Source organism: Podarcis erhardii (genome assembly GCF_964252035.2).
Source record: "Podarcis erhardii genome assembly, chromosome: 6".
Lineage (NCBI taxonomy): Eukaryota > Metazoa > Chordata > Lepidosauria > Squamata > Lacertidae > Podarcis > Podarcis erhardii.
In genome coordinates this window covers 32,502,432-32,529,909 of record NC_138510.1, presented here as the reverse complement: position 1 = coordinate 32,529,909, position 27,478 = coordinate 32,502,432, and the positions used below count along the sequence as shown (strand labels likewise).

The window sequence follows — 27,478 nt, the reverse complement described above, 5'->3', positions numbered from 1 at the left end:
ATTCCCCCCCCCAGCTTGCTTGAGAATTTACACTTTAGAAGTGGGAGAAGCTTACCTTTGCAGCTGTTTGTAAACATTAATACTCTGAGTGGCCTGTGAGTGCACACCTCAGTGCAGAATCACACTGACTCACTTTCCTTCCTTTCTCCAACATACTCGTATTTTCCCCATATCAAGCTCTTAATCCTTCCAAAAGTGAGAAAAGCGCTCTTAAGTGTTGTTATTCTCCCAGAACCAGCTTCAGGTTTATGTACCATCCTGTACGCCTCACAGAGAGGAAGAACACACACGTAAAACAGTTGCTTTATCAGTATTTACAAGTTTAATCCACATTTTAGCCAACATTTTGTGATGCCAACACTTGTCATTCTGACTATAACATGAGCTCCCAGAAAATAGCAGGGCCATGCCCCCCACACAGTGGGAACAAGGCTTGACCTAGGGTAGGGGTGGGGAACCTGGGGTCCTCCAGATCATCCTTTGCCAACTTTGGATTCCCAGCTGGTTGGACTACAATTCCCATCATCCCTGACCACTGGCTTTGGCTGATGGGAGTTGTAGTCCAGCAACGTTTGGGGACTCAAGGTGGGGGCAGGCTGTGCTAGATGTTGCTAGACTACTGCTTCCATCATCCCTGCCTATTAGCCATGTTAGCTGGTGTTGATGGAGTCCAGCAGTGGAGGGCACAGGTTATTTATTTAAGCTATTTCTATACTGCCCCATACTTCAAATAAATATTTGCGAGATTCCCCACCCTAGAGACAGAGGTCTGAGCTCTCTCCTGAGATGTACTCCCAGACAACGTTCTCGGCAGCCCAGCTCCATAAGACAGCAACACACCATGTAAAGTTGTGCTCTGGTCTTGCAGTAAAGGTCACATGCATGGTGCATTTTCCCTCTTGACAATGGGCCCGTTGGCCTCATCCGTTCCTAAGAGCCATGAGCTCAAGGGGAACTGCTTCACTGCTGTGACATCAACATTTTCTTTTTTGCACACAATGACCGCCTTTGTACCCTGACTGGTATATTGTGCCTTTGTTCCACACTCTTGCCTTGCTCCCTGTGCCATGATTCTACTCCAGAGAATTAAAATGTAAGAGTCAGTTTCCAATGCTATCCGCTCCAAAGGTTGGCGTCAATGAATCAGGAGAGAGACATCACCCTGGACCTTGCATCCTCATCTCCACAGACCGAAGGTTGCTATCGTTTGAGAAGAAGGGCTGGTTTAAGCCTGCAGGAGCAAATTGGTGAGCTGCTCAGCCAAGACAAAGAGCCATGCAGCCAGAATACGGGCAAAGCTGCAGGGAGCACCAATAACTTCCTGGGGAAAATGTGAAATAATGGCTACGCTGCAAAGAACCTCATTTAAAGTAGATGCTCTAAGCTCCACCCACCCCTCAAAGGCCACAGACAAAGCTGAAGTGGAAAGGGTTTGGGTAAGGGATGCTGGATAAGTACCCAGCTTAGCTGTTTTTGTAAAAAAAGAAGGGACACTGGGTGAGTAAGTTTAATGGCGTATAACAGCCACATGTGGTATCAGGCTCCTGGGGTATTTGCGTATCCTCCCATCCCCTTTACCCAAAGTTTCAGGACTTCCTTAAGAGACAAAACTTCAACCTGGGGCCATGAACAGCAGGCGTAATGGATCCTTGTGCTTTGTCAGGGAACAGGGTGGACCAATGTCCTTCTGTGAGATACAGACCATTGCACTTTGCTCTTCGTTGCCACCTTGAGACACCTCTTCCTTTCCCATCGAAGAGCCTCAGCTGAACAGTCAATGGAACAGTCAAGTGACACATATGGCATTTGTGGCAGTCTTAACACATGCTCTTTCCTGAGCCCAGGTGGAAAGCAAGGGGGACTATCAGCTTCCCCACAGTGACACAGGCAGGAATTGCAAGAATTGGGGGTGGCGGGTGCGCAGGCAAAGATGTAGAGAGTCATGATGCCTCCTACCATGCAGAGCAAAAGGTAACTAGTAGGGACACTGGCAAATGCTGAAGCTTGGGCTGGAGTTTCAGTGCAGCGGGAAACCCAATATAGGTTCTGTGGAAACAGCAGACCCAGAGAGAAAGGGCTCCTTTGGATAGTCTCTGCAAGGTCCTCCTCAGGTGCTGGGCTGTGACGGCTGTGTTGGGATGTAGGGTGGGGGAGCTGCAGCAGAAAGAGAGGGGCAATCAGGATGTGGCCAGAGGCATGGAAGGTTAAAGTGAGACTAGCCTCAGAGGGAGGGGTGGATGTGAAAGTCATCATTCAGCAGATGCATACTGCATAAGGATAAGGGAGGTGTTGTCCCCCCACATCTCAGGAACAACCAGAAGAAGCTCTTGCGCAACATTCACACCACAGATTTAAAGCACTATGATACCGTTTTAAAGAGTCATGGCTTCCCCTAAAGAATACTGGGAGCTGAAGTGTGCTGAGAGTCATGAGAAGACCCAGATTCTGCCTCCAGAGCTACAATTCCCAGAGCTCTCTGTGAAGAGGAATTTATCATTAAACCACCCTGGTAGTGATGGCTAGTGCGCCCATTGGGACTGGTAAGACAGAAGGCAGGGAGGCCAACAACACATGGAGCCAGAGCCAAGTACAGTCGTACCTTGGAAGTTGAACGGAATCCGTTTCAGAAGTCCGCTTGACTTCCAAAATGTTCAGAAATCAAAGCGTGGCTTCTGATTGGCTGCAGAAAGCTCCTGCAGCCAATCAGAAGCTGCAGAAGCCCCATCAGACATTCGGATTCACTTGCGGGTTTGCGGCGTTTGGGAGCCAAAACTTTCGAGAACTAAGCTGTTCAAAAACCAAGGTACAACTGCAGAGCCAACTAATTTGAGTTTCCCACCTCCCCAACCTCCTCCCTGCTGAGTTGGCAATGGCTGAAATGCAGCCTACTCTACAGATGTAGGAGTCAATAGCAACCCTGATACTTGGGAGGAGACAGTGCCACCCCCTGGAATGAATGTAAGTTAAGAAGGCAGGCAGAGGCTAGCCAATGTTGGTAGAAGAGTTCACCATTCGCCCTGTTGGACCATCTTCCACTTCCCGGTAGTAACCTCTGTTCTGGAGATGTTGGTCTAGAATGGGGCGGCTAATCTCAGAAACCTGCAGAAGTTTCTGGACCACAATTGCCGTGATCCCTGAGTATTGTCCATGGTAGCTGAGGGAGATGGGAGTTTATGTCTAACAAAACCTGAAGGTTCCCAACACCAGCCCCCTCTTTCCCCATTTGGTGGCTGAATGAAATGTAACACTTCAATTCCTAAGGCAGGTTCTCTATACAGAAGGAGAGGATAAGACAAACCTTTAACTAAGGCCCACTTGTCTTCAAGTCTGATTTCCCCCTCCTTTCTTACCTGCAGGGTTGTAGTATGGTGGCCCAGGTGGGTATAGAGGATACTGTGCAGCTGGTGCTGTGGGAGGATAGGAAACAACTGGTGTATAGCCAGGATGATACGGTGCTGGCCCAGCTTTGGGATCCATAGGGTAAGGCCCTGGAGGCTGGGCAGGGTAGCCAGAAAGTGGGATCTCTTGACCTGGGACAAAGGAAACAGACTCTGTGAGCATATGCTGGGCTGATGAGTCTACAAGTCAGGCAAGGAGAACCTGTGGTGCTCTAGATGTGGTTGGACTGCAGCTCCCTTCACATTTGGCATGCTGGTTAGTGTTGATAGGACTTTGGAATGTGAAGAGCCACAGATTCACCTCCATGCCTCCCCTAACTTGCTTTCCACCCCCCTAAACTAAACAGCCCCAGACACTGTACCTCTTAGGGGAGGTGTTCTAGCCTCTGGTCTTTTGGGAGTCTGGTCCTGCAACTTTTTGAGATGTCCTGTATTGTTTCTTAAGTGCACAGATCAGAACTGTGCACAGTATTCTTAGTGTGGTCTCACCATGGATTTGTATTAAGGCATTATGATATCAGCAGGCTTGTTTTCAAACCCTTTCCTAAGCTTTCCTAACATGAAATTTACTATTATTATTATTATTACTATTATTATTATTAAAGTGGCATACTGAGCCAATGTTTTCATTGAGCTTTCCTGGTCAGTCACTTGCCAGCTCAGACCATATCGGTGTAAACATGAATGTAGGATGTTCATCATTTTACACACATTTTGGAATTATTTATTTTGGGGGACCAAAGCTTTCCCATTTAATCCCCATAGCTTCATTTGCTGTTGTTTATGCTTTCACATAAGCTTTTCAGGGAAAGACCCTGATGCTGGGAAAGATTGAGGGCACAAGGAGAAGGGGACGACAGAGGACGAGATGGTGAGACAGTGTTCTCGAAGCTACCAACATGAGTCTGACCAAACTGCAGGAGGCAGTGGAAGACAAGAGTGCCTGGCATGCTCTGGTCCATGGGGTCACGAAGAGTCGGACACGACTAAATGACTAAACAACAAGCATGCTTTCACAGTCCACACATGCAAAGAAAAGCACAGCTAAGTGCCCCAATCTACTAATGTGTAGGTCTTCTCTTGCAGGTCAGTTGTCTTGATAAATATCCTTGCAGAAGAGGCTACATAGCATATTTAACTGGGCAACAAACACAGTATGCTATAGATAGATTAACATCTCCAAGACAGAGAACATCAAGGTTTAAGCCAAATGTTCTGTAAGGCCTGCCTTGCTGGATCTGACCAAAGTTCCATTTACTCTAACACTCTCTGTCTTCCACAGTAGCTAGTCAAATGCCACAGGAAAGATTCCCCATTGGAAAGCACATCTGAACTGTAAAAGTCCCATTGCAAATATGAATGCATTTTATAGAAAATGGGCTGATCCCCAGCTGAAGCCCTCTCTGCGTGTTATATGCTCCATTATGAGACATGAATATATCTTGTTATCCAGAACAGGTTTAAAACCAAAGAAAATTTGATTTGTTTTTGCTTTGCATGACCTTGCACATCCAATTGCTGCCTTAAGAAAAATAAAAAACATTGATATTATCAGACCTGCAGCTTACCAGAAGACTTCCACAAAAGCATATAAACAGTATCTGCATAAGAATTTGCAGATTGTGGAGATTCATATCATCTCTAATCCTGAGCTACTTGTGAGAAAGAAGGTCATGGCCCACATCACCAGGACTTCTCCTACCTTGATAGGGTGTCTGAAGGTGATGCCGTCGCTGGTACAAGTAGCAACAGGAGCACAGGAAGCAGCAGACAATTGTGGCAACAATAGCCACAAAGAGAATCACAGCTGAAGCGATGCCAGCAATGGTTTTGGGGCTATAGGATACAGACAGAGGTGATAAATGAGCTGTGTATACAATAGCATCTGATACCAAACCAGACACCGGAGATTCCAGAAGTAGACTTGATTGAGGTAGAAATAAATGGAGTTTTTCTTAATAATAACAGGAGGAAATTGTGTTGTCAATATAGATGAGCTAAGTGACAGATTACTTTTAGCTGTACGTAAAAAAAAAAGCGCTCTCCCTCTACCCTATACCTATAATTACATGATTAAGAATAACAGTTTCATGTATTAGCCTGCATTAAATGTGTAGTCAAATGCTTCTTCTAGTTTTTAGCTACCCTGATTGTGGGTTAAATGGAATAAATAGTTAACTCACCAGGGCATCAACAGGAAGCCTTGATAAGCTAACTGGAAGCTGATAAGGGCAGAGTAGAACCCTACTGGATCCAACAACCTTTGGGGCAGAAAATTTTAATATATGTGTGTAGAGAGACTATAGAAACTATGCCAGGAGTGGAGAACATTTTATAGTCAAAAGGTTGCAATCCTTCCTGGGCACCCTTTGGAGGGAGCAGGGCACATGCCATTGATGGACAGGGGCAGAGGCAAAAAGTAGGTGGGGTCAGAGGCTAAAAATGGGTGGAGCAACCTTTGCATAGTAGGCTGCACTCCAGCCGCACAAATGTCAGAAGTTGCTCATACAGCTCTCCATCTTCTAGCCAGGCAATCCAGAGGTAATATCAGAATTCAAGGATATGTTCCAGCTAGGCAGAAGTACTTAAGGAGGACATGGAGCAGACCTGAGGGCCAGACAGAGAGGCCTGGCGGGCCACATTCAGCCCTTGGGCTTGTGGTTTTCCAACTCTGGAGTAGGAGATCCCATGAGGTTCACCTCCACTAGGGATTGATCTTACCTATATCCATGATTTCTAACTGAGGTATGAGCTCTGTACTTTATGCTCAAATCAGTGAGGTGTGTTGATCACAGTGTGTGTATACATGCACGTGTCTGCAGTAGGGATGTTATTCCTCTCGCTGTCCATTGTAGCGAATTTATGTAACTTACATCATTTATGTAATTAATTAAGTAAATTATGCCATTACCTTGTCACTGCATTACTCCACCCCGATCATTTCAATGCAAAGAGATGCAATGCAAATAGGGGGAGGGATGTAATTAATTGCTTATCGTTTGAGGATGGAAAGCAGCAGCAGCAGCAAATAACAATCATGTTCACTGGATGGATGTTTGTTTTGGACATGAGGCAAATAAATGAACCTTGGCAAATCCCACTCCCATTTCTGTTTTGTCAGAATTTTCCAGCATCCCTCAGGGGCCATCTCCATGGTGAAAGCCATTCCCACCTGCACAGCAGGAATTTTGATTATAAAAACCACTCAGAGGAGATTATTCCCCTACCCCCCCCACAGCCACTATTATGATCTGATCAAATTTGCAACCCCTCCATGGCTGCATATCAGGAACAAAAAGGAGTGGGGGATAATAAGAAGTCTGCTCACTTCTTTCCTCCTCAGCTCCATCTGGTTTAGCCTTTTCAAGTATTGAAGCACAACCTTGACCCTTTCTTCCTCTCTCTCTTTTTCTCCCAGCCCCTCCTTCCCTTTCTTGGCACACATCTTGCCTGTTCTTACCCAAATGCTATGCAGTGCTTTTGTTGCCGTTCAGTGAGGAGTTTCCTGAGGTCAATGCAGCAGTAACGCTGATAGCAGTCACCACAGCAGAAGGAGGGGAAGTGGCAGTCGAAGCCGGGATGCCATGAGCCATTTCGGTCCATGTACCACTTGCAGTCCTCATCAGCTGAGACTGTAGGGAGGTTGAATAAGTCATTTGTTAGTCTTTACCTGCCTCTGAACATGTGCAGAGTACATTTCCCTCACCACTTGTCAACTGCAACCTGTCTGCTTCCCTACCCACATGCTTAAAATAAATGGCAGTGATGCCATATAACAGCACAACTTTATCACTGCTAGCATTCATACCAGAAATAAAACCAACCATCTATTTTCTTTCACCACTGGAACACAGCCTAAGGAATGCACTAGAATGCAATCCAATAATACAAGATGAAGTCTTTGTAATCTAGCTATTCCCTTCTCAAGATCCACTTTTACAAGGACCAGGATATAGGATATACTGCACATCTTCTTCTAAATGCAGTATAAATTTCCTGCATGAATGCATACAAATGGAAAATTCGTATCGCAATTCCATATCACAATTCTCTGTTCTTTCTCTGCGATTGCTTTCAGACGTGGACAATTTAGCAGCAACCAAAACGCTGATGCTTGAAGTAGAACAGCAAATCTGTTTCCAAACTTCTAACACTCTTCAGCCAAGGGGACACTCCGCTTTTCCACAGCCCAAATGTTGGAGTGGGGCCATTTTCCTTGGGGCCATTATGTGTGAGGGAATACTCCCCTTTCACTGCACTGCCAATCATGATTGCCTCTCCACCATAGAAATGGAGGGGTTAATGTGATAGTGTTTATTCCTGACAGAGAAGAAAATGACTAGGACAATATATGCAGGCCATAAGTGGCCAAAATAGCCACCCAGCAGGTCATCTACACATGGGGAAATTATGCACCTATTCTATAGAGCTTTAAAAAGTTGGATTTTAGGACTGCTGGGAGGAAAACAAACAAACCAGAAGCTAAACAGACAAAACATGAGATAGGGGTATTTTGTTCACTGTGCAGATACCTTCATTAAAAAAAAGTGACTATTTCACAGTAAATTCCCTACCAAAGTAAGAACAGCCAGGTCACACTAAGTGAGACAGCAACACTTTCAAATTCTCTGTGGCTAAAGAAGTCCCATAAATAGAAATGGTGTGCAACATAATAACATAATAACATAAAGGGTACTTTAACCAAAAACTTCCATTTCCACTGAAGGGAGCTAGTAAAGATATAGCAGGCCAAGATAAAATGCACTTGAAAGTTTCCACTGAAGCCCTCTGTTTAAATGGACAAGGCAGTATTGACACCCTCTATACATTGGCTGGGACTCCTAAAATAGCTAATGATTAATCTTCATCCAGTTTCCAATCCAATCAAAGCAACACTGTATCACCTAACAAGTGATCAAGAGTCCTAATGCTAGTAGTGTCCTTTGCAATAAATGCACTAAACCTCACATGAACTCCTCTCCTTTGTAAACCAGGTAAAGGTAATAGTCTTTATTCCACACTGGAGGGGAGCCCCATCTGATGAAGGATCTTGGGCCCAGTGGCAAAGCTTCAAAGTGACAGGTGAGGTGGGAAGCTGGGCAAGGAGACCAGGGCAGGCTATTCTCTCCAACCTGCTATTCTCTCTGTAACAAATCCCAAGCTCCAAAACAAATTAGCATAACAAACCATAATATCAGAGATGAAGCAAGGATGTTAGGCCTATTCAGAATGTCAGAAGTATGACTGTCTGCCTGCTGGACAGATGTTGTGGGTGCTCAATGCAATGAGCTCCTGGCCTCCAGGTAACATGTTTGTTGTTCTAGAGCAGGGATGTCCAACCTGTAGATCACCGGGGTGCTCCAGGTAGATTGCGGGACAATAGAAAGTGATCACTGAGAAACAACTCTGGCCTCCCCCCCCCAAAAAAAAAGCTAAACAACCCTTGGCAAATCTCCCCCATTTAGTTGCCACCTTTGATAGATCACTGCCAGTTTTTTTATACTGGGAGTAGGATCACAGTCTCTTGGGAGTTGGACCTGTCTGTTCTAGAGTAAACATCTCCCAATGGGGATATGTAAGAAGCCTTTGGCACACTTTCGCCCTCTTCACTTTTTCAATTCCTACTTCAATTCCCTTCTCCTTTTCCCTCGGAAGCAGAAACAATTAACCAGACAGCCTCCAATTCCCTATGTCCTGAGCAAAAGAAGTAACAGATCACTGGGACTGTCCAATAAAGCCAAATGTTGGAAGGACAGACACAGCACATAGTTAAACAGCCCACTGTTGAAAGGTGTTGTGATGGCCACCAGTCTGAATGGTTTTAAAAGGAAATAAGACAAATTCACGCAGACAACTCTATGGCAATGCTTGCTAGCCATTATGGATATCAGAAGGAGTGTGCTTTGGCATACCAGTTGCTGAACATTGCAAGTTGCGGGAAAGAGTGCTGTAGACTAGGTGGGGCTTTGGTCTGATCCCGCAGGCTCTTCTTTTATTTTTTTCATGGGCTGTATTAACTCATTGTCACCCCTTATCTGCAGTTGAACAAAATGTAGGACAAAACTACTTTTCCTGTTGTCCAGACAACATGGTGCACATGTAGCCATTCTGCTTTTAAAATAAATAGACGAGGGGGCAGGTGCTGAAGTCACATGCATGTCCTTCCTTCTTGGAAATGTAGATGAGCATGCATATATAAAGCCTGTCGCAGGCGAGAAAAATCAGGCACACATAGATCATATTACATCAGACCTGGCCGTGAGTCAGGGCAGCAGGGGAACAGGAAACTGAAACTCCTCCGCTCTTTGAGACATGTAGACTGGGCAGCTGCCGTGGTTTTATATTGCCACCTAGAGTATCATGTTTTGGGAGTTCACACTCACGCTCCAAGTCCCCTTCTCTTCCAAATGTAATCTCCACATATGGAACATGATCAGCCGCGTTGGAATGGATGGAAATGATGCATGCCCTGCTCTATACACACAGTGCGGCTTTGATTCATGAAACCTGCCTTATCCAGCCAGGTCCAGCTCCTTACTCAGGAATCCCACCCTCCTGTCGTTCTGCCTGTGACCTTTGGGCCATAGCAACTGTCATAAGCTCTCAAATCTTTTAGGAAGCTGTATCGATGCATGAGGTGCACGCAGGGTCTGCTTGTATTTTAGCAGTGAGGAAACTATCTAGTACTTTTGGGCAATGATGGGGCAAATTGGTAAATCCATCCAGTTCAAGCTTATTTCAATGCCCTCATAATGACCTGCACTTAAACCATAAGTTATTTTAATACATTTTGTTTTCAAACTATGCTGAGCTTCTGAAGGAACCCCCACTGTCCCACCCACAATACAGACTGACTGAGAAACATTAGCTAGAAGTTGCATGGGTTTGTGGGTTAAGAAAGTTGAAAAACAGCCATGAGACCACAGAACTACAGGGCTGACAGACACCTAAAGGTCATAGACACCTGGTCCAAAAAAAAGAAAAAGAAATGGAAATATACTGGGTCTCAGGGAAAACAATCTCATCAAGGGCCCATATTTGCTGTGCTCACTCATTGAGCCAAGACTAGCAGCTAGGATAGGCAATATGTAAGTTTTGTGGTTTTTTTGTAAGCGGAACAGCTGCACCTCCCTTTCTCTCTCTCTCTGCAGACCACAGCATCACTCTTTCCCCTGGCACTGGAAGCCCAGAAAAAGAGAAAAGGGTGTGCATAGACACCATTAACACTCTCATATTACTTCTTCTATAGGGTTTGAGGCATGCAGTAGGAATAGCTCTGCGGTGACAGGATGGAAAGGTAGAAAAGCAAACTAATACAAGCGTAGCCTTCTAACATGTAAGCTATCCATCTGTAGGAAGATTTGGACATCGGAAAGGAATTTCTTCAGTGTCTTCCAACCAGAAATCTGAATCATATACCTCCCTGTCTATTTCAATATGATCTTAGAGACGCTCGTACAACAGACTTGTTTTTGGCTAGATAGTCGATTTACTGAGTTTAATCACTCTTTAGTATTTTGTGGAGAGATATTGCCAAGCATGGAAAAAGCACTCTTGCAACAGAGCTTGAATAATTAACGTTTCTGGCACCAACTCCTTTAGTGCAGTAAAAACATCTCTTCCTTATACAAAACTGGAAAAAAGGAAAAACCACCCTCCTAGTATTATTGGGGTCATAAGCAACACAGATCCAAGACAGAAACAAATGTCTATAGAAAGATAAGTGTAGGTATGGACATTTTTAACAGAAGCATCTAGCCAGATCCACTCATAAATTTTTCAGAATAAAAAGGTCTTCACCACCCACCCAAAGACTAAGACAGATCCAATCAACTTGTTAAAAAAATTCTGCTTCTACAGCTTGCAGATCACAAGTGCACAGAATGTGGGGGTGGGAGTAGGAACCTCAATATGGAAGTTGCCCCACGTTGGCTCTGAAGCAATACCTCACAGTACTGTACCTGGTCATTAAAATGGTACCACAGATGGTACCATGGACAGCACCACCAAGATGCAAGAAACTCACATTAAATCTAATACAGTGGTACCTCGGGTTACAAACTTAATTCATTCCGGAGGTCCGTTCTTAACCCAAAACCATTCTTAACCTGAGGTGCGTTTTTGCTAATGGGGCCTCCCGTTGCCACTGCGCCATGATTTCCGTTCTCATCCTGGGGCAAAGATCGCAACCCAAGGTACTACTTCGGGGTTAGTGGAGTTTGTAACCCCAAGTGTTTGTAACCTGAAGTACCACTGTACTGAGGTAAAGAGCAAGAGACCCTGGCAATCATTATATGACTGGCAGATGGATGGATAGATAAATTCAACCAAACTCATGACAGTGGCAACCTTCTTAAGGCAATTCAGCACTTGACCTCTTACAAGGCTTCTGTCATGAGCCATGATCTCAAATGTCATATTTCTGCTCAGTCTCCCCCTTAGAAGCATAAACTGGTAGTATTGGGAGGACTCACAAGGGTCATCTAGTCCAACTCCCTGCAATGCAGGGATCTCTTGCCAGATGTGGGACTTGAACCACAACACTGAGATTAAAAGTTTCGTGCTCTGCTCTGCCAACTGATATCTGCCTTCTTTCATGCCTCTCCCATGCTTTATTTTTCCTCCCTTGCTGATTTCCCTCCCTTTCTGGGAACCCTTAAAGCTTCCCCCAGCTTCCCCCACCCCCAACAGCAATTTTTCATTCAGCCTTTCACATTTAGCTAGCTACAAAAGAATCCACTCTTGTTACTGTAAGTAGATTCATTTCCTGTACTGTCTCCACCATGGGATTATCTTGTCTTCCTTTGATTAATATTTGTCTGATATACATCTTCATCTGATTATCCTCAATTAAAGCATTTAGCTCTGAAGCCACCAACTCTCTCTCTCCCTCCCCAAGCACACACCAACAGCAAATGAATACATCCGTGATCCTCTAAGAAGGTGACAAGGAGCAGCTCAGCTGCAAGAACATAGGCATCATTTAATGACTAGAAGTCTCTTATCTTCCAGATAGTTTTGGACAACACAAAGCATCTGTTTTTCAAGAATTCCAAGTTTTTGTTCTGATTCTTCCTTCTCTTTCAATTCCATTATTTTTTGGTGTTGCTACAGATAATGAGGGGGGAAATAAACCGTTATCAAAACAAAACAAAACAGAAAACCCAGACAACCAATCTGTAGAAAGGACTCTATGAATTGCAAACAGATATGCTGTACAGTATGTACTTTTGTTATCCAAGAAAATATTTTAATGTTTAATTGTTATTAAACAGGAAACCCACACAAGTGGCACTGCATTGTACATATAATTCTAGAGGCTGAGTTCTTTAACCAGCTTTTAAATGTATCTGACAGAGGGGAATCTCAAATCTATAACTTCTATGCAGTATTTCAAATAGTTATTTAGCAAGGAAAAGATGGAACAGCTACTTTTGAAATCTGTGGGATAGTGAACAGAAGAAGAATGTTTGCTTTAGAAAAAATACAGTTCTAATGAAAGATTACACTGAGCCCACTTAAGGCACCTGCTTTTGTGTGCTGGTGATAGGGGTGATGTGTTTCTCCTCGGGGGGGGGGGCTGCTTCCTCCTCTGGCCTTTTTATCAGTAAGTTAGCCCCTGTTAGGGACGCGGGTGGCGCCGTGGGTTAAACCACAGAGCCTAGGACTTGCTGATCAGAAGGTCGGCAGTTCGAATCCCCGCGACAGGGTGAGCTCCCGTTGCTCGGTCCCTGCTCCTGCCAACCTAGCAGTTCAAAAGCACGTCAAAGTGCAAGTAGATAAATAGGTACCGCTCCAGCAGGAAGATAAACGGCGTTTCCGTGTGCTGCTCTGGTTTGCCAGAAGCGGCTTAGTCATGCTGGCCACATGACCCGGAAGCTGTACGCCGGCTCCCTCAGCCAATAAAGCGAGATGAGCACCGCAACCCCAGAGTGGGTCACGAGTGGACCTAATGGTCAGGGGTCCCTTTACCTTTACCTTTAAGCCCCTGCTGCCCAAGCTGCTTTTCTACCCAAGAAAGGAAAGAAATATAGGTATCACAGATGAAAAAGCAGTCAAAAGAATAATTTTGAACAGTAAAATGGCCATGGTTAAAAAGACTCTTCTACTCTTGATCACAGCCTTCCATGGCTGATTTGATTTTTAAAGGAAGAGGCTATCATTGATCCAGAGACCAACCCTCCAGATGTTGCTGGACTACAATTCCCATCATTCCTGACAGCCAGATATGGTTGGAGTTGATGGGAGTTGGAGTCCAACAACAACTGGAGGATCATAGGCTCTCCTTCCTGTCTGGCCTACACCCCACCCGCACACTCTTTGTGCTCTATAAATTAGGTCTTCACCCCCTCCTTTTTGGGCAATGAGGAGAGCCCCTGGTTTTAAACTGATTGGTCTGCCACCATTATGCGTAGTTTGAGCCTCAGTAACTTAGATTTGTGGCTCACATTTTCTCCTACCACGCTGACTTGCTCTTGCCAGAACCTTTCCTTGATTTTTTTTATTAAAAAGCCCATCTCTTTGCAGCTGTATTTTGTGTTGGGAATAGCAGCATAACTTCTGTATGTGTTTTTAATTGTCGCAAATTGAAAACTGCTTTGAAAACTTTTTTTAATCTCAAGTGTGAGGCAGAGACTGTGGGTGGAACTCAATTCAATGTAGCACTAATAGAGGAAACAAGGATTACTTACACAGTGGGACATTTTCCCCTGCACAGTCCCTAAATCTGTTCTGGGATTCCCGCCCCCAACCCTCCAGAGAAGATTTAGGGGGCAGAGGGGATAGGAAAGGAGGGAAATCCCACTGCATGAGCAGAGCTCATTCCATGCATGCAATGCCTCCATTGAATTCCACCCTATATCTAGATCTAAGGCAGAGTCATCTGACTTGCCATAGATCTTAGATTACTCCTCTACTGAACAAAACTACTGCCACAGACCAAACACAACAGACTGTTACAGAGAGAGCCCCTAACACTCCATCTGCCAAAGCACTGGAGAGGTTTTTCTGCCCAGTAAGTACTGTAGCTTCAAGAATAAAGGGTTTTTCTGCTCCTCAGTAGGAAAACAGGACTAATAAACATTGGGGTGCAAGAAAAATAAGCTTTCTTCTGTCTCTAGGAACTGTTATGGAACTGTTTATTTACATAAAGAAGCTGGGTAGAAATCAGTGTCTGAAATCAGCAGTAAAATTGTGACTTACTAGTAAGTCAGTTTGGTGGTTGGACGGTAAAATAAAAAAAAGGTAAAGGACCCCTGGGTGGTTGAGTCCAGTCAAAAGCAACTGTGGGGTGCAGTGCTCATCTCGCTTCAGGCCAAGGGAGCCAGCGTTTGTCCACAGACAGCTTTCCAGATCATGTGGCCAGGGTGACTAAACCGCTACTGGCGCAATGGAACACAGTGATGGAAACCAGAGCGCACAGAAAAGTCATTTACCTTTCTGCCACAGAGGTACCTATTTATGTACTTGCACTGGTGTGCCTTCCAACTGCTAGGTTGGTCGAAGCCGGGACAGAGCAACAGGAGCTCACCCCGTCGCACGGATTCAAACCGCTGATCTTCCGATTGGCAAGCCCAAGAGACTCAGTGGTTTGGACTGGGACCCGGGAGATCAGGGTTCAAATCTCCATTCATGAGACTCACTGGGGGACCTTGGGCCAGAGTTGTTGTGAGGTCGGAATGAGGAGGGGAAGAACCATGTATGGCACCCTTAATTCCTTAGAGGAGAGTTGGGATATAAATGTAACAAACAAGTACCAGTAATAACTCTAATGGGTATGTTAAGGGATAAGTAATCTATATTAAGTTAATCTGAGACAGCAGTCTGGGACAACACTCTGAGGAGAGACCATTTTTCAGGATTGAGGAATCAATTCTGTATCTCTCTCTTGTAAATATCACTGCTGGCATTTACTTTGTTAATCACAGGCCCATCATAGTTATCAGCACAATTTTGAAAATGGCACCCCACAAGAGAGACAGAGTTTATAGATTCCATACAGATACTGTTTTCATAAAACATGCAGAAATATATTTGAGGCTCTCAGTACTACTTGTTCCATATAGCAATAGTTGTTACCATAGGATAAAACATGTAAAAGAAATAAGAAGTGCATTCCTGCCGATACAGGCTTTCCATTTGCTTCAGATTTAAGGAAAAGCAACTACAGGCAAATTATTGGAGGGGCCTTAGTTCAGTGACAGAGCACGTAACTGGTACATAGAAAGCCTCATCAACCCCTGGCACCTCCAGTTAAGCAGAAATACTTCTGCCTTAAAACAGCGGAGAGTTGCAGCCAGTCAGAATAGACAGTATTGGGGTCATAGGAGCCATTTCCTAGGGGCTGTGGGGGCTTCGGCCCCCACAATAAAATATTTTAGGGGGCCAGGTCCCTGCAAAGTTGATGGGCATTCCCATTCAAATGGTGTGCCTGCATGGTATCATGTGATCAAGAGCCTAAGGCTTGCCGATCGGAAGGTTGGCGGTTCGAATCCCTGCGACGGGATGAGCTCCCGTTGCTTGGTCCCTGCTCTTCCCAACCTAGCAGTTCGAAAGCACCTCAAAGTGCAAGTAGATAAATAGGTACCACTCTGGCGGGAAGGTAAACGGTGTTTCTGTGCGCTGCTCTGGTTTGCCAGAAGTGGCTTAGTCATGCTGGCCACATGACCTGGAAGCTGTACGCCGGCTCCCTCGGCCAATAAAGCGAGATGAGCGCCGCAACCCCAGAGTCGGCCACGACTGGACCTAACGGTCAGGGGTCCCTTTACCTATACCTTACCTGGGCCCCCACAATATTTTATTCAAGTTGGCACCCCTGGTTGGGGTAGATGGCCCAATGCTCTGAATAAGGCAGCTTCATATGGTCACAGAGGCACCTAATGTGGAAATGCTCGGCGTTTCAAGCGTACAAAAGTACGCTTAGTATGTTTCACTCCCAGTTCTTCCATAACATCGAACATGTTAGCTTTCAATAAGCTTTCAGTGTGGGAGTGTATTAAAATATGTGGTCCCCCACTTCTACATTCTGAAGTGGTACATTATGTGGTAAGTAGCATTGGGAAGTGCCACAGCTCAGCAGTTCAGAGTCCGATTTGCAAGCAGAAGGCTCCAGGTTCAATCTCTAGCATCTCCAAGTAGGGCTGAGAGCCCCCCCCCAAGTCTGAAACTAGGAGAGTTGCTGCCAGTCAGTGTAGACAATACTGAGCCAGATGAACCAGTGGTCTGACTCAGTATCTGGCTGTTTCCTGTGTCACAATTTTTTTCCTGAGTATTTGAATCAGCTCTGCAAACCTCAAACTGCAAAGCAACAATCTGAATAGTCAATTAAAAGAGCATTAGCAATTACACTCTGGCTGTTTCTATAGTATAATCAGATAACCCCACTTTTTGGGAAAATAGAAAGGAATTATTGAGAGAATCAGTCAGCAGCATGTTCAGCTGCCAGGGATAAGTTACTACATGCACTCAAGTCAATGCACAAATCCACATTTCTAAAAAAAGAAAGGCATGGTTATTTTTGAAACTCACACTGAATAAGACATTTAATTCTCTTGGTCCCCTCTAATTACAGGTTCAACATCCTTCCTTAGCCACAGACAAAAACTACCCACAAAGAACTCAATGGGGACGTGGCAGGAAATGGAAAAAGGGTTCATCAGGTAGGCATTGGTATTGTATGTGCATTTTCAGTGGCTTCCAAGAGGAGCCCAAGATGCAGCAACAGAATGCATGGATTGGTGGCAGTGATCACAATACCTACAAAGTGCAAATACCATTTAAAGTTTTTCCCTGCACAAACTCCACTGAGATGAATGCTCACATTCTTGCACAGCTCCCATTCACTTCAATGGAGCACACTCAGAAATTTTCAGTGTTTAGTACGGCAAGTTTCTTCTAGTATTTGACTCTTTTCTGGCTCCTAAAACCAATCCATGAATTCTACTTGTTTACTTGGGAAGATTATATACCATTTAATACAAAAAATAAGGATTGTACTGGTAATTCAGTGACAGAGCATTTGCTGTGCATGCAGAAGGAGCCTGGTTCAATCCCTGACATCTCCAGGTAGGCCTGGGAATGTCTGAAGTCCTGGAGATCCACATTGTGGATGATACTGAGCAAGATGGACCCATGTTCTGGCTTGGTATAATGTAGCTTCTTAATATATATAAAAGTGGTTTAAGATCCTCAGTTTAAAAATAATAATAATGTTTCCTGCTTGGCAGGGGGTTGGACTCGATGGCCCTTGTGGTCTCTTCCAACTCTTATGATTCTATGATTCTATGATTCTAATTGAGGGAATACATAGTTTTAAGTCAAAACTCTAAGAAGACTTAGTAGATTCCTGTTGGGTTTGTTTCTAGGCAATCCATATGGTCAAGGACCAGTTTGGGCGTGATACTCTCCATAGGGTGTCTGCCTCCATAGGAACAAATCCAGAGAAATTCTACAGAGGCAAACATCACAACACATATAGGAACATAAGAAGAGCTGTGCTGGATCAGACCAAAGGCCCATCAAGTCCAGCATTTTGCCCCTACAAGGGCCAGCCATATGCTTATAGGAAGTCAACAAGCAGGACATGAGTGCATTGTGATAGCCCTTTCCCCAGGGCTCTGATTCTCCAGCAAGTGAGTTTCAGAGGCTTATTGCCTCTGACAATGGAGGCAATAGATAGTCATCATTAGCAGCCATTGACAGCCCTATCCACTACTATCTATTGTTCCTCTGGTACCCCTTTTAAAGCCGTCCAGATTGGTGGCCATCACCACATCTACCTGTACCAGCGGTTCTCAACCTGTGGGGTCCCCAGATGTTGTTGGACTACAACTCCCATCATCCCTGAGCTCTGGCCTTGCTAGCTAGGGGTGATGGGAGTTGTAGTTCAACAACATCTGGGGACCCAAAGGTTGAGAAAGGTTGCGTGCAACCAATTCCAGTTTTAACTATCTGTGCTTTCAAAAGCGCTTCCTCTCTGCAGTGGCGTAGCGTGGGGGGTGCAGGGGGGGCCGGCCGCACCGGGCGCAACATCTGGGGGTTAGGGTTAGGGATAGGGTTAGGGGGCGCAAATCCAGGGTTAGGGGGCGCAAATTACTTGCCTTGCCCCGGGTGCTGACAACCCACGCTACGCCACTGCCTCTCTGTCCTGAATCTCCTACCACCCAGCTTCCTATACTCAGAGAGGGGTTAGGAAACTTCTCTAGATCCACTTTCTCGCCACACCAATCCATACACAACTCTGGTTAGCTTCAGTCTAAGACGTAACTCCCAAGGCAGAAAACCTTGAGGAATATATGGGGTGCGGGCAGCCTACAATTCACAAGCAAGCAGCAGCAAAGGGCACACAGACAGAGCCACCAAGTGGGGATCCGCTGGCCTCCAGGCTTCCTCCCAACTAATGAGAGCTGGGGGCTGAGAGCTGGGGGAACAGAGGAACAATAGATAGTAGTGGATAGGGCCGTCAATGGCTACTAATGATGACTATCTATTGCCTCCATTGTCAGAGGCAATAAGCCTCTGAAACTCACTTGCTGGAGACTCAAAGCCCTGGGGAAAAGGTTATCACAATGTACTCATGTCCTGCTTGTCCTGCTATAAACATATGGCTGGCCACTGTAGGGGCTGGCGGGCTTCTTTAACCCAGTCGCGATATAGGCATTTTGCACATGCTCAGAGGCGTGGCTTCTCAGGTTGAAAAAAACAATCTGGGGAACAACTTGCCCCGGGTTCGAATTCCGGGGAAGAAACAGGTTTCCCCCCCCCGCAAGCTTTTCCTCCTCCCAGCAGAGGGGAGCCCAGACCCGTGACCCATATTTCCAGGGGGCGCCAGGACAAGGCAGGGCTTCGGCTCCACAGGTCGGGCCCGAAGCAGGCGCGCCCCCCAGCGCCCCTGTTGTTCTCCTGGGGCGGGAGGAGGAGAAAGGCACCTCGGGCGGGGCAGCGTGTAGCCCTGGGGCGGCCCATCCTCCTGCCCCCCTCCCCACCTCGCCCGGGCCCCCTTGCCTTCCCTTCCCCTCGCTTCTCTCGCCTCCACCGCCTCACCGAAGCTTGCAGCAGCCAGACTGCAGAGCACCATCGCCGCCAGGCCCCAGGCTCCCATCGCGGCAGCTCCCGACGGCTCAGACCAGCTCGGCGCGCCCCAGGGCGACGCTGCGGGAGAGGGCGGGAGCCGAGAAACCGGATCCGGGGGGGGGGGGGCGGGAGGCGACGCCTCCTCCTCCTCTTTTCCCGGGAAGGGCGGAGATCCTCACCCCACCCCACTGGCGAGCACGACGACCGGCCTTGGGGAGCCAGACGCGCAGGCTGCTCCGCGGTGCTTCCCCTCGGTGTGTCTCCTTGGCGCCGCTGGTGGCGGGGGGCGAGATCGGGGGGGGGGGGGAGAGAGAAGGACTAGTCTACTCGGCAGCGGAAGGCTGGGAATCGATGGCGAGAGGTTGGAAACTGGAGGGCTCTTAGAGCCCCACGTTTTGCTAGGTATGCGAGAGAAGAGAGCTGTGGAGGGCGGGAAGGATGTCCCCCCCCCCCCACTGCAGAATTTATAGTATACCTACTGCGATTTTTGCGCGTCGTGCGTTAGTTGGCGACGTGTAATAGCACCATCAAACACCATAGAAAACTAACACAATTACGGTCGAGTCCAGTCAACATGCTGAACATTTCCACAGCCGCCAGCATCAACAGCGGGCAAAGGCTGTGTTGAACAAGGGAGAGTTTTAACGTGCGCCGAAATTGTATCCACGCATCATTTTCTAAGTGCTTGCAGACTGTTTAATTCTCTGTTCTAGGACCTTTCCTGGTATGAACGTCAAGCTAACCAGTTGGTAGTTGCTTGGTCGTCGTCCCTCCTCCTCCTCCTCCTTCTCCTTCTTCTTCTTTTGGAAGATGGGGACATTTGCCTGCCTTCAGCCCACAGGAACCCCAAAGAATTCTCAAAGAATATGGAGCCTATAAAATTGCATCTGCAAGTTCCTTTAGTATCCCTGGGAGCAGTTTATCAGGCCCTGGAGGTACGAATTCATTTACAGTAGCTAGGTGTTCTCTTATCACCTCCTGGGCTGCAGCTCCCCTTATGAATAATTTATTCTATCATCACCGGTTGTTGGGGACTGTTTTCTTTTTGGGCAAAGCAAAGGCAGAGGCAAAGTAGGTTTTGAGCAGTTCCACTTTCTCCTCTGCCACTCAGTAGCATCTCTCCATGCTTAAGAGTCACCTGTGTGGCACACATACACCTAGGTCCCCAGGTACATACTTGGGAGCATCAGACTTGAGAACAACCAAAACCCTCCCCACTATGGTTCCTTAGTATCATCTCACCATGGCCTGAAAGAAATGTATTCAGCTCAGTTATCAGAGGGCAAGGTCCTTTGTTGCAGAAGGAGCTTCTGAAGTCATCCAGGTGAACCAAGCTTACCAAGCTTCCACCAAACCTATTCTCATTCACATACTAAGCCTGTGGGCAAAATCATCCAAAACAATGAATTCTACAGTTCCTTGATCATATTACAAAAGCCCAGGTCCTTATTCTGGGTAAAATGAGAATTTCAACTTTTATTTGAAAATATATAGCTAGCCCTTAAAGCAGAAATGGCTAGTTCATGGGCAGTATGTGGCCTGCCAAGATAATTTTGCTGGCCCATAGGACCCCCAACATTTATTGGTGGCAAATTCAGTGGTGCTGGTTGGGGGGGGGGATTTTCCTAGGTTTCCCCAAGAACCCTTGGGTATAATATGGGTAATTTTCATCTCTGTAATTTTCTAAATACACCCCCAAAATGGCTCCCTTTTAGCTCTTTATAGTTCCATGTTGTAAAGAATGCTTTGCCTTAATTTCTGGCAGCACTATTAACAGTGATACTTACTGCGTTCAATAAATGAAACAGTCCAAATATTTTCTTTGCACCATCTACATCTGTTGTTGCTGCTTTTTGGTACTGTTTCTATTCTTTTGCATGCGCACACACAAGATAAGATAAAAATAAACACAGCACTACTCAGTAGCTGCCTGCGATGCTGTCAGCAGCCAAAGTGTGGACCTTCAGCAATCTGTCCAGAGTTCTGCTGAATACATCAGAGTGGGGACAAGCAGTTGCAGCCAGCAGCACCACTTTAGCACTTAACAATAAGCACTGGTGAGCAAATTGTGTGTTGTGATTTGTAGTCTTTGTAATGCAGAACAAATGGTGTTGGGTAGGGAGGGGCAGTTGGACTGCTGTCAAATAAGCTTGAAGGCAAGGAAATGAATTTTGGAAGAAGAGATTTATTAAATAACTTTTAGAGGGAAGAGGAAGTTAAATGTATTAAATTCATTGGGGAGGGGGAGAATAGAAGTCAAGAATTTAATTCTTGACCTGGAAAGTTAATGGAATGAATTTGGGTAAAGGATGGAGCATAAATTGGTGTCCTTTTGGAGGTTTAGACAGCATGTTTTGGTGAGTTTTGGTTGTACTCCAATGATTTTAGAGGGGTGGGATTTTGCTAGCAAGGTACTGTTAGAGTAGTAGGGAATTAAAAAAAAACATTGATGTTCAGGCAATTCACCAGAAACATCACCTACACATCCCCCAATCCAGAATTATATACAAAATTGTTTCAACCAAAGTAACACCATGTACATCTCTAACTGCTGTTAAAATAATCCACATTGTAACCCGATTCAAAAAGCAAGTAAGAACAGTGCAAAAACATTGTTGAGATGGATATACTTTGAGCCAAGCATCTTCTCATGCACCCACCCCCAGGCTTGGTTTGTACATGTTGAGAAACGGAGTGGCAATGTAAACCATAGGAAGGTTGAGAAGCTAGGAAGCTCCTTTGTTTCTTAACCTCATAGTAAGACCAGAAGCTTTCCTGGCCCATTTAAAATGTGCAGGAGGCAGGAACACACACTGATGCGGAACTAGTGCAAAACTTGAAGGTGAGCCCATAAACAAGGGCTCACCTTCCCAGCTGTGGCACCCAGTATTTCACAGCAGACTCCTACAGGAGTCATCTTGCAAGAGAGCAATCCTAACTGTAGGAATTCTGCGCCAATTACACCAGCATAAATTGCATTGGCACAATTTAGCCCCTATTCCATTCTGGAAGCATTTGATTTACACCACCCTTTCTGCTGGTTACGTCCTGCTGCGCCACATGATGGAGCTGAAAGCGGTTTCCCAGGGGTGCCAACTTGAATAAAATATTGGGGAGGAGTTGTGATGATACATTGGGCTAAAGCAGGCATAGGCAACCTTCGGCCCTCCAGATGTTTTGGCCTGCAACTCCCATGATTCCCAGGTAACAGGACCAGTGGTCAGGGATGATGGGAATTGTAGTTCAAAACATCTGGAGGGCCGAAGGTTGCTTATGCCTGGGCTAAAGATTTTGGATATAATATTCAATTAGAATCATGGGAATGGTTATGGAAGGAAGGTATTAATTTTACTGCATGCAGCGCACTTAAAGAAAATGTTATGAAAATGATGTATAGATGGTATTTAACATCAGCTCAACTTGCCAAAATGTATAGGACAAGAACTAATGAGTGCTGGAAATGTAAAGAAAAGGAAGGTATCTTTTTCCACATGTGGTGGACTTGTAAGGAAGTAAATGCTTTCTGGGAAATTATATATAATGAGTTAAAGAAAATGTTTAAAAATATTTTTGTTTAAAAACCAGAAGCCTTTTTATTGGGTTTAGTGGGTGAAGAGATATCAAGGGAAGATGAAAGACTGTTTATGTATGCAACAACTGCAGCAAGAATTCTTCTTAGCTCAAAAATGGAGACAACAAGAAGTAGCAACGAAAGAAGAGTGGCAGATGAAGATGATGGACTTTGCAGAACTGGCAAAGCTGACAGGAAAAATCCAAAACAAGCAAGATCAAGTATTCCAAAAGGACTAGAGTAAATTCATACAATATTTGAAAGATTATTGTAAGCAGTTAACATCACTGGCAGGGTTGTTTGAAGACTTGTAATGAGAAGCTTTCTACATTCATTTAAATTTTGAGTTATTTTGTAATGTGTGCAATTAGAACTGGAAAAGGTACAAAATGCAAAGATATAAAGGTTAATTTTGAAAGCCATGAGGCGGGAAGGAAGTTGACAGCCTCTATAGAGCCAGGGACGTAAAGTGGGGTGGCGTGTAATGATGTGAACATATATTATTACATGGAAAATAAAGAAAAATTGTGTGTGTGTGTATAATATATAATATATATAATTAATATAACATAATATAATATAATATAGGGGGAGGACAGGTAAGCCCCGCCCCACATAATCGATCACATGATACGGCACATGCACACTATTTGAATGGCAATGCCCATCAACTTGGGGGGGGGGGAGGCGTCCCAAAGTTTTATTTGGAGGGACCTCGGCCCCTAGGAGTAGGCTCCTATGGGTTTGACACGGATGCGAATCTCTCCTTGCTCCTTCCCACCACGATGTTGCCGTGAGAGCAGCGCGGGATTGGGGGGCGGGAAGGCCATGACATCCAGCCAGCTGTCGAGGAGTTAAGCGTAGGGATGCAGAAAGGTATTGCCCAGGCTCCTCCTGATCCTCGCACCCGCGAGCTGCTCCCTCTCCCCTCCCGGCCCGCTAGCCCCACTTCCCCCAAGGCTGCACCGCCATCCACGTGGTCCCTTGCGCCCTCCGCGCCTTTCTGCTCCGCCCCCCGCCTCGACGCTCCCTGATTGGCTCCGCCCTCTCCAGAATGCCGGCCACGAGGGAAGGAACCGGCCCAATGCGCAGAAGTGCTCGCCTCTCCTCGAGGCCTGCTGGGGGGCGAGGTCACGTGGAGGACCCGGTCCCTCCTGCAAATCGCCTCGCATATCTCACGTCGGTTATAGCAGCTTTTTATTTCATGCATGCACCCCAAAGCACTTCTCTGGGAAATGCAGTGAAGTGCCACATGAGACAATAGGAGAGCATCATAAAAGTTTTTGTTTTTATTTTTAAGGGAAATCCTTGGCCACCCAAGGATGGATCATGCCTGAGGTGTCATGAGCCAGAATTCGGGAGCTTAAACGGAACTAGTTCTCCGTCCTGAAAACTGAACAGCAGGGCATGCAGAGCAAGCCAACTGTCAGACAAGAAGAAAGGGACTTAGCACACATGCAAAATGTGTTCTCCCCCCCTTCTTCAATGAATAAGCACTGTTAGCTAGTGTAGCCCTTTTAATCCATGGGTAGGAATAATTGTTGCACCCGAGCAGAGACAAAAGGAGTCAAACAACACCAAGGGGTTAATCCAGAGAAAGAGCGTTTTATTCTGCCATGGGGCACCTGTGTGATTCAGTTCACAAAAGACAGGCCGCACCGAAAACATTTTACAAGCAGGTTTTATCCTTTTTTCAAACCCCTTTTTTCCTCTCCCACTTCACAGATTCTTACATAGAAATGTTGCTTTTCGGTCTCTGGCCCTGTTCCCGGAAGTATGTTGCAAATCAATGTACCAGGACAAGGTTATCTGGGATCTGGGAAGCGAAAGCTTTTACTGTTCTCAGCTATGGGTTTGTTACAGTGTTTTTGTTACAGAGGACTGCTTAGCTCGTGCTTTTTGTCTTAGAGGAAAATGCAGTTTTTAAAATGCGTACGCCGAGGCCTGGCTGGGGGGGGGGGAATTCACAAACAGGGTTTTTTTTAGGGCTTTCTGGGGTAACCCTAACTGTACCCCTTCATTCCATACCTCTCAAATGGGGTATGGAATGAAGGGGTACAGTTAGGGTTACCCCTGACATTACAGACTTGTGCATATGTGCATTCTCAACTAGGCTTGAACCTAGCACCCATGTGGGGTTTTTTTTATTTCCAGAAAGTAAGCATTGCCATGATTGTATGCCACAAAATTATGTTCTCTTTCAGTTTACTTGTTTATTCAGTTTCATAGGCAGTATCAACTATCAATTTGTGAGCAGCGACTGCTGCAGTAACTAGCAGCCTCTTATGCCCAGATTTTCTGGCTCTTCATCGAAAGCTGATGGCATTTCCTAGGCAAGCAAAATGTGTGAGACACCCCCAATCCTAGATGGTTTGTGAACAAGTTAAAAAGCAGATGTCCCACTACTGATCCTGTCTTAGAAAAGGTAAAGCTCTGAATAGGACCAAAGCTTTTCTTCCAGGTACAGTCTAGAATTATTTATAGTGTATTTATATTACTAATCTTGTTGTTGTTGTTTAGTCGTTTCCGACTCTTTGTGATGCCATGGACCAGAGCACGCCAGGCCCTCCTGTCTTCCACTGCCTCCCGCAGTTTGGTCAAACTCATGTTGGTAGCCAGCCATATCATCAGCTCTGAATCTACTTGTACTTGTCCTCCGCTCCTCCTCACTAGCATGTTGGGTGCCTTTCAACTTGAGGGGCTCATCTTCTAGCATCACAACTTTTATATGCCTGTTGTCTTTGTCCATGGAGTTTTCTTGGCAGGGATACTTACCAGTTCCCACTCCAGGTGGATCACATTTAGTCAAAACTCTCCACTATGACCTGTCCATCTTGGGTGGCCCGGGACAGCATAGCTCATAGCTTCTCTGAGTTATTCAAACCCCTTCACCACGACAAGGCAGTGATCCATTAAGGAGTTACTAATCTTACTGAATGGCTGGAATAGCACAAATGTTATTAAACTTACTTTCTTTCTCTCTTTCTCTCTTTCTTTCTTTCTTGTCTACAATGTCTCTCCCTCTCCCAGTCAACCAAGAAAGTGTTTTGCTAAATTTGTACAGCTAAATGTGAAACAATTAGGAAAGTCTGCCATCTTCTGGAAGAAAAAGGGATTCCCAAGTTGGTAATTTCCAGAATAGTAGCATGTTGCCGCAAAAACAACAATATTGTGGCACTATCAGTGTGGGTCCATGGGGGTGGGAGAGGGTGTGTGGGTGTTTGTTTGTTTAATTAATTAATTTCTATCCTGCTTTTTCTTCCAGAGGAGCCCACACCAAAGTAGTAAAACAGTACAATTAGGACTGTGTGACTTGTTATCATTTCTATTATATAAAAAGTCTGGAATGTGTTACTGATGTCTCTGGCCTGCTTTTTGTCTCTTTTTCAAATTTCATACCTGTTTTCTGTGATAATTTTGTTCTGTGCTTGCTTTTGAATTTTAATATATACCAGAGTCACTAAAGACAAACAAAAATCATTTGGCCTCCCAATTAGGAAGATGTGACAGAACAGAACATGCTGATTAGCTCCCTCCCTCCATCAAATTAGCATCTCATTTGTATGCATAAGGTCACAGGTCCAGGTAGTACTGTCAGAAGCCCCTGTCAGCTGTTGTCAGTCAGTGTAATGGTGAGCTAAATGGACCAGTGGTCTGACTCAGTAGAAGACAACTCCCCATGTTACCCTCCATGTGTTTGACGGGTAACTTCTGCATTGGGGAGGCTATTATACTGCTGTATGATTTAGAACCCCAATAACCCAATGAATACAGCAGGCTCCCCATTACATAAGTTGCCCCTCCAATGTATAGAGAGCAAAATAAGTACAATGGGGGTGGTAATAAGCACATCTCCACTCAGGAACTCTGTCTCTAGTTTCGGATGTCATGTATCTGATCCTGCAAGGAAAAATCAGTCATGAACGTCCATCCAGCAATATGTGGTGTAGGATCAAAGTACATGTCTAGAAAAATGAGTCATGTGAAGCCCTGATCCAGATCAGAACCATGCTGCACAGCCAAGGAGTGAGCCTACACTTCCCTCCACTTACTGTTCTCCCACTAAAAGGTCCCCCAGTTGTTGCTAACACCCAAAGGTGCTTTGCCAAAAAGAAAAAAGAAAAGAAAACCAAAACATCAAAAAAAGCAGTCACTGGGGAAAGGCATGGGGCAGCAGGAAAACAGCATTTGGAGGAAAGGGTGAAATCTCCATTATCCAAATCCTAAGTGGGATCCACACGGTTTGTTGTTTTTAAAGTGGTCTGAGAATATTGTTTTTAAATGCACACTTAGTATGCAGATTAGGCCCTTAGTGGTTCACCAACATGGTAACTGCACTCCCCATTACCTTCTCTCCATGGTGAGAGTGTATCATACTGGGCTAGATTAATAGTTTCCCCTGCAACACCTGAAAGATTCATTTATTTAAAACAACAAC

The 27,478-nt window shown here is 45.4% G+C and overlaps 1 protein-coding gene across 1 annotated transcript; it reads right to left on the bottom strand.

The window, feature by feature from the left end:
• Nucleotides 1-303: 303 nt before the first annotated feature.
• SHISA4 (shisa family member 4) lies at nucleotides 304-19,614 on the bottom strand. The gene is made up of 5 exons (XM_081866285.1): nucleotides 19,440-19,614; nucleotides 6,859-7,030; nucleotides 5,101-5,234; nucleotides 3,351-3,530; nucleotides 304-2,154 (listed from the first exon to the last, which is right to left on the bottom strand). Exons 1-5 carry the CDS (start codon nucleotides 19,495-19,497, stop codon nucleotides 2,108-2,110), a joined length of 591 nt encoding a protein of 196 aa, XP_081722411.1. The 5' UTR covers nucleotides 19,498-19,614; the 3' UTR covers nucleotides 304-2,107.
• Between the last annotated feature and the right edge of the window lie 7,864 nt (nucleotides 19,615-27,478).